We start from the raw sequence: 15,936 nt of genomic DNA on the forward strand, positions 1-15,936 counted from the left end.
CAGCTCTTAGAAACTCCCAAAATATCCCTGACTTTTCTTTTAAAACCAGTCACAGCTCGCCAGCCTGCTGCAGACAGCAGTGGCTGCGAGGAGAGGGCTGGGCTGGTGGGCACAAAAAGAACAGAATAACCCTTCCCTCCCTGGGGGAGGAGGAAGAAGGTTTAGAAAAGTAATAATCTGGGAAAGCCTGTGCTTAAAAAAAGGCAAAGAAAATAAAGAATGGCACATTATCCAAACAAAATCCGAGGGTTTTTTGAAGAGGGGCAGGGGTAAATCAATCCTTTTTTAATAAAACCCTGAGCTTTTAATAAAGTGTTCACACTGATGGGCTGGAAATATTGTAAGAAAGAATTAACTCGGAGCTATTGAGACTCTAGGGCAAAAGCAGCACTGATTCTACATTATTTCTTCAACTCAAGGAGTTTCTGAGGAGGAGGAGGAGGGGGGGTGGTGCTGAAGAATTAAAACTGCTTTAATGATGTTTGACACCTATCTGTACCATTCTGCTGCAAGAGAAGACAACTGCTGGTCCTGGGGCCACCTGCCAGCGGGGCCAAGCTTGCCTTCAGGTGGCTCCCTGTGGGATGAAGCACACCTTCACAGTCCTCAGCTTGTCTCCCTGGACACTGGGTTCCTCCTCCTGCCCCCACAAAGTGCAGCTGCAGCACTGCCTGCACCGTGCACCAGCAGCTCTGCCAGGGGAAATGGCCCCTCTCCTCCAACCCCTGTCTGCAGGACATGGAATCACAGAGCCATTCAGGTTGGAAAAGCCTCCTGAGATCCTCCAGCCCAACCATTCCACTGCCAAGGCCACCACGTCCCCCACCTGTCTTTTAAATCCCTCCAGGGACGATGATTCCACTGCTAGCCTGGCAGCCTGGCCAACCCTTCCTTTCCACGACATTCAGCATCAACCACGCCACCCAGCCTCCCCAAAACACCCAGACGCACCCAAAAACCCTCTCGAGGATGAAAAACGCTCCTCAGAGCTTTGCCACAGCTGCAGGCACTCCCGGGTGCCCTAGGAGAGATGTCTGAGCCATGCTGGGATGATAAACAACATCAAGAAAGGAGATACAACACCTCCAGGGACAGCAGAGCCTCTCCCTGCTGTGTCCTCTTCCTCTGCCCGATAAAAAATTGCTTTCTTCTCACAGTCACAATAGGCACCTGCCCAAAACGCTGCTCAATTATGCTCCCAGATCCCAGCCTGAGAGAAATAAGAACTACAACTGCACTTCTCTCCCCTCTCATGGCCCTCCACCTCTTTTTCTTCTCTTACAGGATTAGGGACTTGAAAGGCGAAGCGCTGCCCGGCGTTGCGGCAGGAGGAGGGGGGGTGGGTGGGGGGTGAATGCTTCAGAAAGCTGCCAGGGGAAAAAAAAAAATAAAAAATAAAAAAAAAAAAATCCCATTTCTCACTTCTTAATTCCAGTCAATTCCAGTCAAAGGGCCGATAGAGATCTGTTTGTGGTAATTTGCTGCAGTTTATCCACTCTTTTCACCTTCTATCGGCTCTCCGCTGACGGGCTGGCTGACATGCTGTTACTCGAGTGAGGAAATTAAAATTTGAGGCAATAATCCCGAATAAGAAGGATTTTATTAGGTAATGTATACACTTTAGATGAGCTATTCTCGCCTGATACATTGATAGGGGAGCACAGACATGCTGTGAACCACAGATAAAAAGAGGGAAGAGAGACGGAGCAGCAGCTCCGTGGATTTAGGGCTGGGATGAGATGCCTTGAGCACATCTCGACCTGCTGAGTCACACGTCAGGGTAAACATCACCCAAAAAATGCACCTCAGCCTCTTGGTTTGACCTGCAAGCCTGGTTCGAGCTGGCCAAGCCCAGACTCCCCGCCCAAATTGGATCATTTTGACAACCAAGATATTCTCTCTACACATGGCTCTGCTCTGGGGGTAGGGCAGAGCTGATGAGAAGACACTAAAAATTCACTAATAATTAATGGCTGGACTTGATGAACTTTGAAGTCCTTCCCAACCAAATGGCTCTGTGTTAAACCCCAGGTTTGCCAAAGCAAATCACATCCTTGTTTCTGCAGTGGAATTTCTCCCAGGATGGCTGGGAATTTGGGTCCAAACCAGAGGGTGACACCACTCAAAGCAGTCCCCACCTCCAGCAATCTTCCTCTTCACCATGCCTCTGGTGGCACCTCTCCATCTGGGATAACTCAGTGCCTTTGGAGATGTTGCATGTGGCCAAGAGAAATTAAAATCTCTAAACCTCCTTTTCCTGCATCACTTTACACAGTGGTTATTTGCTGCTCTGCTGACTGCAAACAGAATATTCCAGGAATAACTGTGGTGCATGTATTGACACAAAGGGATCTTTGACCCTTAATATTTATAATTATTTGGAAGACATTCCCTTTTGCTTCATGGAGGTGATGCAGTCTACGATTTTTAATATTTATGGCACTTCCATTCCTCTAATTTCATCTAAAGCTTTTTCCTCCTAGTTAAGTGTGATCTAATTTGTGGGTTTTTATTTCCCTGCAGCTCACTCTGCCCATCCCAGAGATACTCCTTAATATCAACAAAACTTTGACCTTATGAGTAATTAATGAATAAGCTGGGTTTTTTCTGGCCATCTCTGGGCCAGCAGACAGGTAATGTTCTGTCTCACCATGGGATTTGGGACTCAGCCCTATTGATCCAGCACTCTCCATTGTCAGGGCTTTGCTCCAATGTGAATAAAAAGGGCACAAACTGAAGCACAATGGAGTTCCCTCTCCCTCTGAACTGAGCCACCAAGGATTTGGGATCCAAGGTGCCAGGCGAGCTATGGGATGCACGTGTGGTGCCATGATTTTAAGGCAGGTTTTTCCTTCCACACGCAAAAATGTTTCCCTGTGGACAAAGTGATGGGATGCACAGCTGTGGATGCTGCAGGGAAGGGCTGGAGCTTGGGAGCAAACAGCTCCCAAAGCCCAAGCTGCCCTCCACGCTCCCTGACGTCTGTGGGGGGAGGAAAAAACCCAAAAAACAACCTCATCCCTGCTGTATTCAGAGACTGGGAGACGTTTTTTTTTTTTTTTTCCACAAACAGCGAGTTTGCTGACAAACCGAATTTCAGAAGAACTAAAATGATTGGATCAATTTGGCAAAACCTGGGGGGAAAAGACTCAAAGTGCTGAAATGGCTGATGATTCTGGCATTTTCAAAACTGCCTCATTTCAGGAACGTTTAGTTTTGTTTTTTTTTTTTTTCCCCTTCAAGTTCTCTACTGGAAATGGAATGCAGATAGACCGTGGGGAGGAGAGGGGGTGACTGTCTGCTCCAAACAACACCTGTGTTGTATTCTGTAGAATTTAAACAAAAACCCTCCATAAAATATTTTATTTGGGGTCCACGCTCAGGCTGCCTGCTTTAAAAAAAAAAGGGGCTGAATGTTTTGGATGTGGCTGTTTCAGAAGGAAAAGCCCAGGAAGCACAGCCCTTACCGGAGGAGAGTTCTCGTAGATGTTGGTGCTGTAGGGCAGGTTGATGAAGATGGGGTCCATGTCCTGCACGTCTGTGATGGTGATTGCCAGGTTGGCCAGAGTAGACAGAGGCTTGTTCTTATCTTGGTCCTTGAAAAAAAAAAAAAAAAAAAAAAAAAAAAAAAAAAAAAAGAAGGGGCAGGGAAGGGAGAGAAAGGATTTCTATCAGAAGAACAGGATTATTCAGCAGCACTAGGTCTCTTGCAGATGTAGTTGGGGCAGGATTTCTGAGTAGTGGAGGTAATCATCTCTTTTTTCAGGCTACCTGCTGGAATTATTGTCCACTGCACCTCCCTCTAAGCTGAAATACAATATGCATTTCATTGCAGCATCAGCCCTTTCAAATGAAGCAAACACCAATTTCGTTTTCATCACATTTGGAATGAAAATGCAGCAATGCTGTTCAACACCTACTTCAAAATGTAAATTCCTTCCTAATGCAGACACAGCCTAAGGTACCTCTGCATGGTCAGACCCAGGGGTGGCTGCCAGCAGCCTCTCTCCTACCCACAGTGCTGATGCCTTAAGGCAGTTTGGGCTCTGTCAGCTGAAGAGGAGGCTCTGGGAGAGCTCAGAGCCCCTTCCAGTGCCTGAAGGGAGCTGGGGAGGGGCTTGGGACAAGGGCATAGAGGGACAGGACAAGGGGAAGTGGCTTTAAACTGAAAGAAGGCAGGGTTAGATCATGAATTAGGAAGAAACTCCTGGCTGGCAGGGTGCTGAGTTTGCCCAGAGAAGCTGTGGCTGCTCCTGGATCCCTGGAAGTGTCCAAGGCCAAGCTGGATGGAGCAGCCTGGGATAGTGGAAGGTGTCCCTGCCCATGGCAGGGGGTGGGACTGGATGGGCTTTAAATGTCCCCTCCCACCTGAACCATTCCATGATTCCACGATCCCCTCCCTTTCACTCCATCACATCCCACCAGGATGGAGCCTCGGGCTCTTTTCCAGGCATGACCCTCCTCCAGCAGCCAGTGCCACAGCAGCAGGCACTGCCACCAGCTTCTCCTGCTGGAGCCTTGTCCCATGGGTGCTCAAAAGTGACCCCAAGGCCCCCAGCCCTTTGCTAAGGGCAGGAGTAAGGAGAGCACACGGAGGGAAGGGAATCAGTGTCTCCTTACCCCCAGTCAGGCATGGTGCCAGAAGGTGACCAGCAGAGCTTACCACACACTCCTCCAAAGCAGCTCTGAGCACAGGCAAAGACTGATTGCCAGAAGATTAATGTTAATTTAAACCCTATTCAACAGCTCAGCTGGTACATTATCCTCTTCACCTGCAGGGCTCAGTGTCTGTGGCCTGGGTGGATGCTTTTTCTGACTCTGCTGTTAGTGCCATGAGGTTAAAGTCCTTTGTTTCTTCAGATAATGTTCCTTCCCCTCCCCTTCACCTCTTAAATTTTGTTTAAGGCATCACAGATAGCACTGAAAAAGCGAGCATGCTTCCAGTTTCCTCACTGGACTGTCTCTCCTGCTGTCTTTTCCAGCCTCTTTCTGTGCTTGCTGCCTTCATCCCTGGGATGGAACAACTCCTGCCTTGCACCCCTGCTCCTCAGCAATCCCTGCAGCCACCCCGAGCCCACCATCACCCCATTTCCCACTCTGGACCATGCAAAATATTCATCAGGCAGGCAAAAATCTACATTGGCTCTTCCAGCTCCTGCTGGGCTGGTGCTACTCTCATCTTTCTTTCCCAGCTTTGCCCTGGGGTTTCTCATCACTTTTCTTCTAGGAATTGTTATCACTGACCAAGCCCAGGAGATATTCCCACATCTGCCATCCAGAGACAAACATTTTAAGTCCTTGGATTCCCAAAGCTGGAAATCACTGGATGCCAGGAGTGTATGGAGCAAGTAACAGGGTGCCCAGAAAAGTCCCTGCTCATCCCTGGAAGTGTCCAAGGCCAGGCTGGACAGGGCTTGGAGCAGCCTGGGATAGTGGAAAATGTTCCTACCCAGGGCAGAGGGTTGGGATGAGCTGGGCTCTACAACCCCTTCCAACCCAAACCATTCTGGAATTCTATGAATCCCCCATTTTATCTTTGCTGGGATACAGGGCCAGACGGAGCTGGATGGACCAAGCTGACAGCACTGCATCCCTGAGGAAATCAGAATTCTGGAAGAAAGTTCCATTTCCACCAGGGACTGTGTTTGGTCCCACATTTTTCCAACCTGCTGGCCAGCTCAGTAACACATCCCAGGAAAGAGTGTCAGCGACAGACACTGGCAAGGAAGCAACAAACAGAGAGGCCCTCTTCCCGCTGGAGTAGTAAAAATAAAACGAGGTATGCTTCAAAATAAAAAACAAAACCCCAAGTTTTAGGAGAAATTCCACAGCGTGGAACATGCAGGGCTGGGGCTGAAAGGCTGTGGAGTTTGCCCTGCAGTCCGTGGGTGAGGAGCGAGCGCAGCCCTCGGTGTCCTCCCGACATTTGTGGCTCTGCATCAAGACAATGATCTTGATTAAATCACATGCTTCAAGAGCTCTAGCCAGCAGCCTGGAGGGGGCAGAGAGGGTTTTTCCCCCCCCTCTCCTGAGCAGATGTATGGCAGGGCTGAATGTCACCGAGGTGGGGAAGGAGCCAGCCTGTGTGCTCCTCCACATTCTCCAGCTCTCTCTGGACTGAGCACCAGGGATTGAATACCCATTCACATGGGACATGAATTTACCATGCTGGACACATCTCTCCTCCCATTGGGATGGCACTGACTGTAATTAAGACCCTGGTTTCTCCTCTGCCCACCAAAATTTTAAGTCTTGATGTGTGAACTTAATAAAGGTGAACCCACTTGTGATAAACCACGGTGTACAAGGAATGAATCTGGAGGATTTAACCAAAGACATTCTTCACTCAGAGGGTGGTGAGACACTGGCACAGGGAAGTTGTGGATGTAGTTCCATCCCTCTGCAAGCATTCCAGACCCAGCTGGAAGGGGCTTGGGCCAACCTGGTCTAGCAGAAGGTGCCAGGGGCTTGGAATGGGGTGGTCCTTAAGGTGCCTGACCCAAACCATTCCATGAGTCTGTCAATGGTCTGCATGCCCTGTCCTGGGTTCCATCACCCTGGAGCTGGTCCCCTTCCTGCAGAAGCCCAAAAGGAGACGGTGGATCCCAGAAATCTGGAGTTTTTGGTCTTTCTGTGCTTTCAGGCACCCTGGAAAACACTGCTTTTGACCTGAGGCCTTGGAGACAGCTTCTAAATATGAGTGGTGAAGTAGAAATCACGAGTGTGTAGTGAATTAGAAGTGTGAGCTTTCACAGGGTGATGGGTTTTAAATTTGGGGTTTTTATAGTACAGTAATAGGTATAGGACAAGATGGAGATTTTTGAGAGTTTTCTCTTTCTTTGTTCATCTTTTTTCTTCTTCCTCATGGATTTCAGGTAGTAGTTTCTGGTTGTTCACTTAGTGTCACTCTAAGGGTCGTGGGAACGTAGTCATTGGGTCAAAAGTATAAATAATATAGGTGTTAATACTCTATTGGACTGTTTAGCCTTAAAAGATTTTGTAGCAGTTGCCTCTGTAACCATTTTCCTTACTTTTAGCAAGGAGCTGGAAGTGCTGTAGAACTCTCTGTACTTTCTGACAAGATATGATAAATATCCAAGCCTGAACACGAGAAAAACTGTTTCAATTGTGTTTCTGTTAATCCTGGCTCTGAGAAGACACACGAGACTGATTGACAAACCACTAATTAGCCGGTGCAAAGCCCCAGGAGATTTTCCAGAGCAGGGCAATAAAACAAACCCCAGGCAGGGTGTCTTGGGGTGACTGCATGATGCCTACATCCCCAAATTTGTCCTAAAGCAGGACACAGGGGTAGGACTCACCGTGGCATTGACCTGGAGCTGGTAAGCCTGAGTGACTTCGTAGTCCAGCTCCCGGATCACGGACACGATGCCCCGGCCGCTGTCGATGGCAAAGAAGCTGGAAGGGGGCTGGAAGGAGTAGAGCACGCTGCCTCCTGCCCCCTGGTCCGGGTCTGTGGCATTCACAATGAAAATCGGAGTGCCCACGGGGGTGTTCTGGGGACAAAAAAATGAGTATTGTTAACGGGGTGCAGCGTTTTCGCATCAAACACGCGCCAGCAGTTTCCTCTTCCCACCAGGAGTGATACCCAGAGAGCCAGCACCTTCAGTCCTGTGTTTTTACAGCATTTATAAGCCACACAGCTGTGTTCTTTATGACAGTATTGCAGGGCCTATAATAGCTGTTACACACTTATAATAATAGTTATACAGCTGTGGTCAAGATGGCACTCTGTCACAAACCCTTACTTTTCCCAGACATCCCAACTTTCCAGAAAAATTGCTCTCTTTGCTTCAACTTGTTTTTCGCCCAGAGGCGCTTTTATTTTTGATGCTGATTCCCTCAGTGTTTTCACCACGAAGTATTAAATATAGGAGAGCTTAAACAAAAAAAAAAAAAAAAAGGGGAAATTACACACACACACACACAAAAAAAAAAAAAAAAAAAAAAAAAAAGCAGTAAATGCAACACGGAACTTCACACAAAAGTCAAAGTTGTAGTTTCCACAGCAACTACAACCTGGCCCGATTAACGCAGGCATGAACAGCTCCATCGTCATAAATCTGGAACTAATCTACATGCATAAAATATGCAGCTGAGTGCACAAAATCAGCAATGGCAAGTGCAGTTTGGCACTTCTTATTGTTTAACTTCGCAGCGGGGAGAACAATTATCCATTTTTGGTGGAACAGCTGCATGTTCCTATGCAAATCTTAAAATGCATATTCTTGTCTCTCCCTGAAGGCACGAGCACAGGCTGCCAGCAGAAAAAAGGCTCCAGGTACACCTCGGGCACGTCCCCCTGCCTGTGACACCACCAGAAGGGTTGGCAAGGAGCTGAACCTCAAAAGGGGACAAGCAAAGGTCAGAAGTGAGACCTGACAGCGGCTGGTCATGGGATAATACGGATTATTCCTGAAAAGCTCTCCCCAAGTCGCTGTGTTTTATTGTTAACTCCTTCCCTATCAAATTATTCGTCCTCAGCTTGCAGAGGAGCGTCCTGAAGTGCTGAGAGGATGGAAAGGAGGCTTGAGGAGAGGCAGAGCTTAGAAAAAGGGGCACTGCTTCCAAGAAAATCCCCTGGCCAAAGCTGCGAAACAAACTGAGCTTTTTTCAGGTTTTTTGGGAACCACAGGGCTTGCAGTAAACCAAAGGTTGTCCCAGGCAACACCTCTACTAGAAAATACAGGAAAACAGAGCTCCACACGAGGGAATGTTATTTAACCAGCTTAATACTGGGTGATGGCACCAGCAAAGAGCCAAAGAATCCAAATTTTCCCACTTAAGGCAAAATTCCACTTCCCTTACATCACATCAGCATCACTTCTGCCGAGGTGTGAGAGGTCGCAGCTCCCACTTAGGTTTTCCATTTCCTCTCCTTTTTTTTCCCCCTCCTCTAAATCGAGCTGCTCCAGAAAGCCTCGCAGGGCACGGCCTGAGGATTATTTTCTAAAGTGCCTTCCAGTTTCTTGGTGATCAGCAGTCACAAAAGCATAAAAGATATAGCTGGAAGGGACCTCAGGAGAGAAACCTGTCCCCCTAAATCATTCCCATCCCAAAAACCTTCCTAGCAATGGAGACACCACATCCTCCCCAGCCCATCTGTCCTGGAATTTTGCTGCCCTTTGCCTTATAGCTGCTCATTTTCTGGAAGGTTTAACCCAGCCCTGCCCTGCTGCCGTGTAAATCCTTGACTTTGTACCATGCACTCAGCACCTTAATCCTGGCTTGGGCATTTAAACTGCTCAGGAGCCAGGATTTTGTCACCTGGGGGGGTGTGTTGGGTGAAGAAGTCCTTCATGGGAGGCTGTGGTGGGTGTTTGTGCTGGGAAGGACGAGAATTTAGGGATGTTGTGCAGATATACAGCAGGTTCTATAGAAATGAAAACAAGTTTTGATATAGAAGAAAAGAATTACTGAGCCAGTCTCACTGGGTAACTAGAAGGCAAAGAGCAAAGTGAGCAGGAAGGGGCTTTCATGACTTAGAGCAAAGGATAAATCCACCTCAAACAAAAGATGTTTTTACCAAACAAAAGGATTTTCACAGGCAAACAAGAAAGCCAGTGGTGCAAGTAGAGAAAAGATCTCAGAAACTTCCACAGCAAAACCAGTCCCAAAGTTTAGCATGTGACTACTAACTCAGACGATTGGCTAGTCACTAACATAATTTAGTAATTTTAGCAGTTTGGATAGGTTATATGTAAATGTAAAAGGTATTGTGTGTGATGTTAATTGGTAGTCATGTATTAAGATGCTCTGTAATGAAAAGTATATAATGCTTTATAACTAGATATAAACTATTAAATTTATAACTATATAATGCTTTATGAATGGAATTGAGCTTCAGGACACACGGCTTGCCTATAGCCAGGGTGAGCTCTAGGCTCACCCACAACCCCCGACTGCTGTAACCTCGTCTATGCAACAAACAGCATTTTAAGAGCTGTCTGAAGTCTCCATCTCTCCATCAGGCTCTTACACTTTGCTCTCTGAGCACTCCTAAAACACCTTCTCAGACAAGGCTAGAGCATCTCCCCAGCCCCTCTTTTGGGCTGCCTGCCTCCCCCCACAAGCCATCACAGCTCCAGAGCATCCCACAGCCCTCCTATTGCTGCCACCTCCTATTGCTTCCACCAGCTCACTCCACGTGTTCCAACAACCCCAATTCCATCCCGGAGCCGCTGTCACCACACAGAGCATCCCAAATTTACCATTGACGGGGAGAGGCAGAGCCAGAGCAGATTCAGGGCTGCACTGAAGGCTCTGGGCTGCATTGCCCTGGGAATAATAATAATATTCATAAGGATAAAGCTGGCCTTGGTGAATATGTTTTCCTCTCCTTTTTAAGTGCCCCTAGCCACTGCTTTTAACATGCAAATCCTCTCTGGTCACCCGTGATTAGGGGGCTGCTCTCGGCTGGTAGTGAGAGAGGAGAGCTTGATTTCCCCCGCATTGTGCTCCACACAATAGCCCCAAAGCAGGCTTTGAAGGGAGTTCATCTCCTCGTCCTTCCAAAGGAGAAGCTGCCTGGAAGGGACACGGGGGTCACCAGCTTTGGTGCTGTCAGCTCCAGACCCCGCAGACACCACCGGGTGACTTTATCCTTGTTTCACAGCTCCCTTCGTTGGCCACGACAGCAAGGGATCAGTTCTGGACAAAGATCTGGCCCTGGGAATCAGTCACGGACATCAGAGCAAAGCATCTGGGGGGCTGTGAGGGACCCCAGGGAGCCAAGCACAGCCCAAGTGAATTTAGGAGGGGGGCAGAAAGACTTCCAGGCAATAGGAAGAATGTTACAGGGAGCAGAGCAGCATGGATGCAGAGAAGGAAATCACTGATACTTGCCCAAAATGCACAGGTCAATGAGAATATTTCACTACCAAGCACATGCCCTCGTTCCCAACAGCTCACAGGGGAGATCGTGCAGACCCATAAGAAGTGCTCCGGATAATGCATCTTTTTTATCACAGCTCAAATTCAAGCAACAAAAACAAAAACAAAAAAACCTCCCCCAAATCAGCAAAACCAGCTGGAGGGTGCAGACGTCCCATGTCAACAGTCCTCCAGGGACAAAGGTCTCATCAGTGCTCATGCCAAAGCAGGCACAGTCAGGACTCAGAGGAATTTCAGGCCATCTGCCTTAAAAAGCATTAAAAGTATGTCTTTAAAATCCTCTTGCCATTTCTGGGTCAAACAGGCTCGAGATATTCCCCAGCAGGAAGCGGATGTCTTTATTTCTCAGAAGCTGTGGCCCATCATCTAAACAATGAAGCAAAACATCTGGATAAAGAGAAGAGCCTGGGGCTCGTGTTTGCTGGTAAATACCGAGCAGAGGACACAAACCAGGGAGATGCCTTTGGAAAGCCCCAAATGTTTCTGCCTTTCCAGCGTTTGGTTCATTTATAGGACTCCTCTGCACAGCCTTCATTAACAATGGTTTTTCTTCATTAACAAAGACTAATTGTGGTGATGCTTATCTCACCAACAGGCAAAAATAACAAAATCTATCATTTCTTTTGTCCAGGCGGACAACAGCCTACAGGTGCTGGTGGCAAACAGGTGAGCTGTCTACACGAGCCACCAAATTCTGTCATTTTTTAAAGCTCTCAGCTCTCTGCAGCAGCCTGCGATGGAGGCTTCATTCACTACAGAAAAAAGAACTGGTGACAAAACCGTGTCATGCCATTAAATCTTTGTTACGACGCCAGCAGATGTGAGATTAAAAATAAACACGCAGGCAGATGCTGCCTTCTTGGGGGGGAGGAGGAGGAGGAGGGCAAACAGGAGTGGGACCTGCTCCTGACCTGTCTCCAGCACCCCATCCTTCACCTGGCAGCTCAGCAGGAGCAGCTCCCGCACCCAGGTCCCCCCAGAGCAGCTCCAGGAGTTCAAGGGCTCTGGGGTGCTCAGCAGTGACGCCGTTTGTGCCTCCCTAGTTTTGCAGGAAATGAGTAGGAAAAGTTCAAAATGCGAAAATAAAAAGTATTGGAAGAAGAAACACTGAATAGTAATGCAGGAGCCCCTAACTGTTAATCACAAGGAGACTGTTGTGTTCCAGTGGATCCCCAGCAGCAAGGACAGGTTTGTGTTAAAATAAGGAATGCACAACCCTAAAATCCCTGCTCAGACACGCGAGGATGCTGCTGCACAAGGGGGGGAGGCAGAGGAGAGACCTTGACCTTGCCTCTCTCTGAGCGGTGCAGAGGTGAGTGACCACAAATAATCGCAGAATGCAGTGGGTGTTCTGGCCCCACCTCCCTGCTCTGGCAGGGACACGGCACAGGATTGTGCCCAGAAGGTTCTGGGATGTCCCCAGAGAGGGACATTCCACACCCTCTGTGTTCCAGTGCTTGGTGACTGCCTGAGTTCTTCCTCGTGGAGCTTCCCGTGCATCAGTTTTTTTCCTGTTGTCTCTTTCCCTACAGCTCCATCGTCCTGCTGTCCCTCCAGGGAGTTGTGTCTCCATCCCAAAGCTGTGGTGGGATGGCCCAAGCACAGCCCACCACAACAAACAGCTCCCCTGGGCTGGCTGTCACCTCCCGTGTGACCTCAGCACCAGCTGCCAGACACAGATGTGCCCCGGTAACCCTGACAGCTGGGACACCAGAGCCTCGTGCAAAAGGGCAATCAAGGATGAAGAAGAGGTTGCCAAAAAGGGAATATTTAAAATATTTACACCTCACTCTCTGGCCACACCGGTAATCTTTAATATCTTATTATGAACCTTGCTATAATATGCATTAGTCATAAAATTTTGGGTGGGTGCTGCTCCAATGCAATGTGGTAATACAAGGTAGGTGACAATGCAGAGGAGATGTCCTCTCTGGGGTCACAATGGGAGCAGCCTGGGATAGTGGAGAGTGTCCCTATCCACAGCAGGGGGTTGGAACTAGATGGATTTGAGACCCCTTCCAACCCAAACTATTCCATGATGTGTCCAACCAGGCCACAGCTGAACATGAGGGACACCTGAAAAAAGCCAGAGCATCACCTCCTTTTGTTTGCCACCACATGTTCCTCTCAAGATGTGCCAGGGGAAGTTTAGATTGAATAGCAGGAAAAAAAAATTCATGGAAAGGTGTCATGGTTTGACATGGTTTGACAGCCTGCAGAAGAATCTCAGCTCTGGCTCCTGGAGCACCTCCTGCCCCTCCTTCTCCACTGCCCTCGGTGTCCCCACTTTATTTCCCTCACATGTTCTCACCTCCTCCTCATCTCTGCCTGGAATTAACACTGCACCCCCAACTTTGTTTTGCTTTTCTTCTTAAATCTGTTATCATAGAGGCATTACCAACATCTCTAGCTGGCTCAGCTTTGGCCAGCAGCATGTCCATCTTCAGAGCCATCAGGGATTGGTCTGCTGGACTCGGTGGAAGCTTCTGACAGAAGCCACCTCTGTGGCCTCCTGCTACCAAAAGCCAGGTCATGCAAAATCCCAGGAAGTGGTGGAGTCAATGCCCCTGGAGGGATTTAAAAGATGTGTGGCTGTGGCACCTGGGGACACGGCTGTGTAACCTGGCAGTGCTGGGTTAGTGCTTCAAGTTCATGATCTTAGATCCAACTCATGATTCTTGTGAAAAAGCTCTCCTTCCACACAGGGCTAATAAAAAAAAATAAAAATTAAAAAAAAGGCTTTTTTTTTTTGCAGAAAAGCCAGCTCCCATCCTCTTTCTTGAGGCACCTGCTCCCACAGCATTAAGTCCCTCTCCCTGCTCAGGGAGCAGATTTGCACGGTGCCTTTGAGAGTTCCCCACCACAGCAAAACCATTTCACGGGCCACGGGCCACCAACACCCCAGACGTGCCTCGATCCATCAGTCTCGTCCAAGTGGCCTGACACCAGGAGCCCCGTGGGCAAAGGGCTGAGAATATGGGGAATGTGGAGAGATGAGTTATTTACAGCGGGGTCAGAGTGGGAGAGAAGCAGAGATCTGGGAGTTCATTTTCCAGATACTCCAATGCATCCACTTTTCCAACACGCTGCGTGGCTCTGAGCTGCGATTAAACCACCACAACCTTCTGACAAGGAAGGCTGGGCAGCAGAAAGGAATATTTTGGTTTATTTGGGGCTCATCCATGTAGAGGACCTCCATGTGACCTCCCAGGGCAAAGTCACCCGGCAGAAGCTGGTGGGGATGATTAGGATGCCGATGCGTGCTGTAGCCATGCAAATAATGTGGAAAAACGGCAGGCAATCTGGCCGAGCAGCTGTCGGGAAGGTCGGGGAGATGAGGCGACACAAACGGAGCAGGGGGCACACGGCCACGGGCAGCTCTGATCTCCGCAGCCCTGCCAGCCCCGCTCCTGCTGCCCCATCAGGAGATGCTCGGGCCAACCTGTTACTCCTAAATAATTCCCTGCTGCCGCTCCCGAGCAGCGCAGCGGGGCGGGCGAAAGGAGCTTTGAAAGCCTGAGTTCAGACATCCCTGCGCTCCAGGCAAATCCCGCCGATCCCAAATCATTGCAGGGGGGAAGGAGGGCTCGGTGCCTCTTGCCTCCAAGGCAGGGCATCCCGGGGTGCTGTGGAACAGAGCACGGATTCCAAGGATCCCTGTCTCTCTCATGCCAGCCTCCTTTAAGTCACCTATTCCTGCCCAGGTGTCGTTTCTGCAGGAAATAACTGCAGAAGCAGAGTGCCAGCCCCTCTTCCAGCCCTTGCTGAGAGGAAAAAGCCAGCCCCAGCTTTTGGTTTCCGTCCCCATGCTCCATGCTGGGAGTGATCGGGCTGCCGGAGCAGGTCCCTCGCTCGCCTGCCAGCTCCGAACGCTCAGATGTGCGCAGACTTCCAATTCCCGTGTTCTTAATTGCACTTTTAATTACATTTATTACTTGCATTACTGCTCGTCCGAGCCAGGCAATTTCCAATTTCTAAGTTTGATTTTAAAACCTGATAATTTCCCTTTCTACAATTTTTCCTTTAATTTTATTTTTTTTTTTTTTGGGGGGGGGGTGGGTGGAAATCCACCCCACCTTTCAATCAGCCCTCATTAATATGTACCTCCTGTTGCTATCTCTATTAAGTGACCTCCCTCATTATCGGGTGACACTGGCAAACGGCCACCGCAGAGCTATAATTCAATTGAGGGGCTTTTGAAAACACCATAAACACAGCTGGAATGGATGCTTTGTAGGAGCCGGAGAGGAATTAGCTGCTGGATAACCACACTCGGAGCCGAGCACGCTCGCTCACGGCAGACACAACCCAAGGTACGGTGCTGGAGGATGGGATACCACAAGCCCCCAGCCCGGAGGGGAACTTGCCATGCTGGCAGGACAGTGGCACTCAGCAGGCAGAGGACAAACAGCCGGGCACAGCAGAAGATGCTCTGGTGTCCCGCGGGATAAACCTGCTCGCTTTTTCCATTCCCCGTTGCCAACACGGTGGCTGATCCATGGCACCAAGAGCTGGGAGAGAAATCATGGAATCCTGAAATGGTTTGGGGATTTGGTAGGGGAGGACCTTAAAGATGACCCAATTCCAACTCCAAAAGCCAGCAGCTTCCCTCTGCTCTGGGAGGGGGCAGGAGAAAAGGGTGGTGAGGCAATCACCGCTCCACTAACTCAGCATCCACAGCCAAATTTCATCACGAAAACCACATTTCCCTCCCGTTCTGCATCTCCAAGGAGCCGGGACAAGGGCTGGGAGGCAGCCTGTGCATCCCTCCTCGGCTGCTGGTAGGTCAGTCCCGGTTCTGGAGACAGCAGATGGGAAGCCAAGATGGTCGAAGGAGACATTTGAAAGTCAGACAGGAGCGCCAAGAATGTGCAGAGCTGTCAGTCAGAGCGCCCCTGGCTTCAGCAGCGCGGTGTCTCTCCTGCTGGTGTGATTTTCCTGCTGGAAAAGGGAATTTGGAGCGACCTCCCTCTCTGCAAGGGCACCCACAGCAGATGGCCCAGAACCCCTTTGGCTCTCATC

General features: G+C 49.2%; 1 protein-coding gene across 1 annotated transcript in view; it reads right to left on the bottom strand.

Annotated features, from left to right (window-relative positions):
* CDH23 (cadherin related 23) overlaps positions 1–15,936 on the bottom strand; it is a 176,266-nt gene that overhangs the window by 96,031 nt on the left and 64,299 nt on the right. Inside the window, exons 7-8 of the mRNA XM_014883277.2 lie at positions 7,323–7,517; positions 3,468–3,596 (exon numbers count right to left, since the gene is read on the bottom strand). Of these exons, the coding sequence (XP_014738763.2) occupies positions 3,468–3,596; positions 7,323–7,517 (324 nt within the window). The remainder of the gene's footprint in view (positions 1–3,467; positions 3,597–7,322; positions 7,518–15,936) is intronic.

Source organism: Sturnus vulgaris, chromosome 8 (genome assembly GCF_052056855.1).
Source record: "Sturnus vulgaris isolate bStuVul1 chromosome 8, bStuVul1.hap1, whole genome shotgun sequence".
Taxonomy (NCBI): Eukaryota; Metazoa; Chordata; class Aves; order Passeriformes; family Sturnidae; genus Sturnus; species Sturnus vulgaris.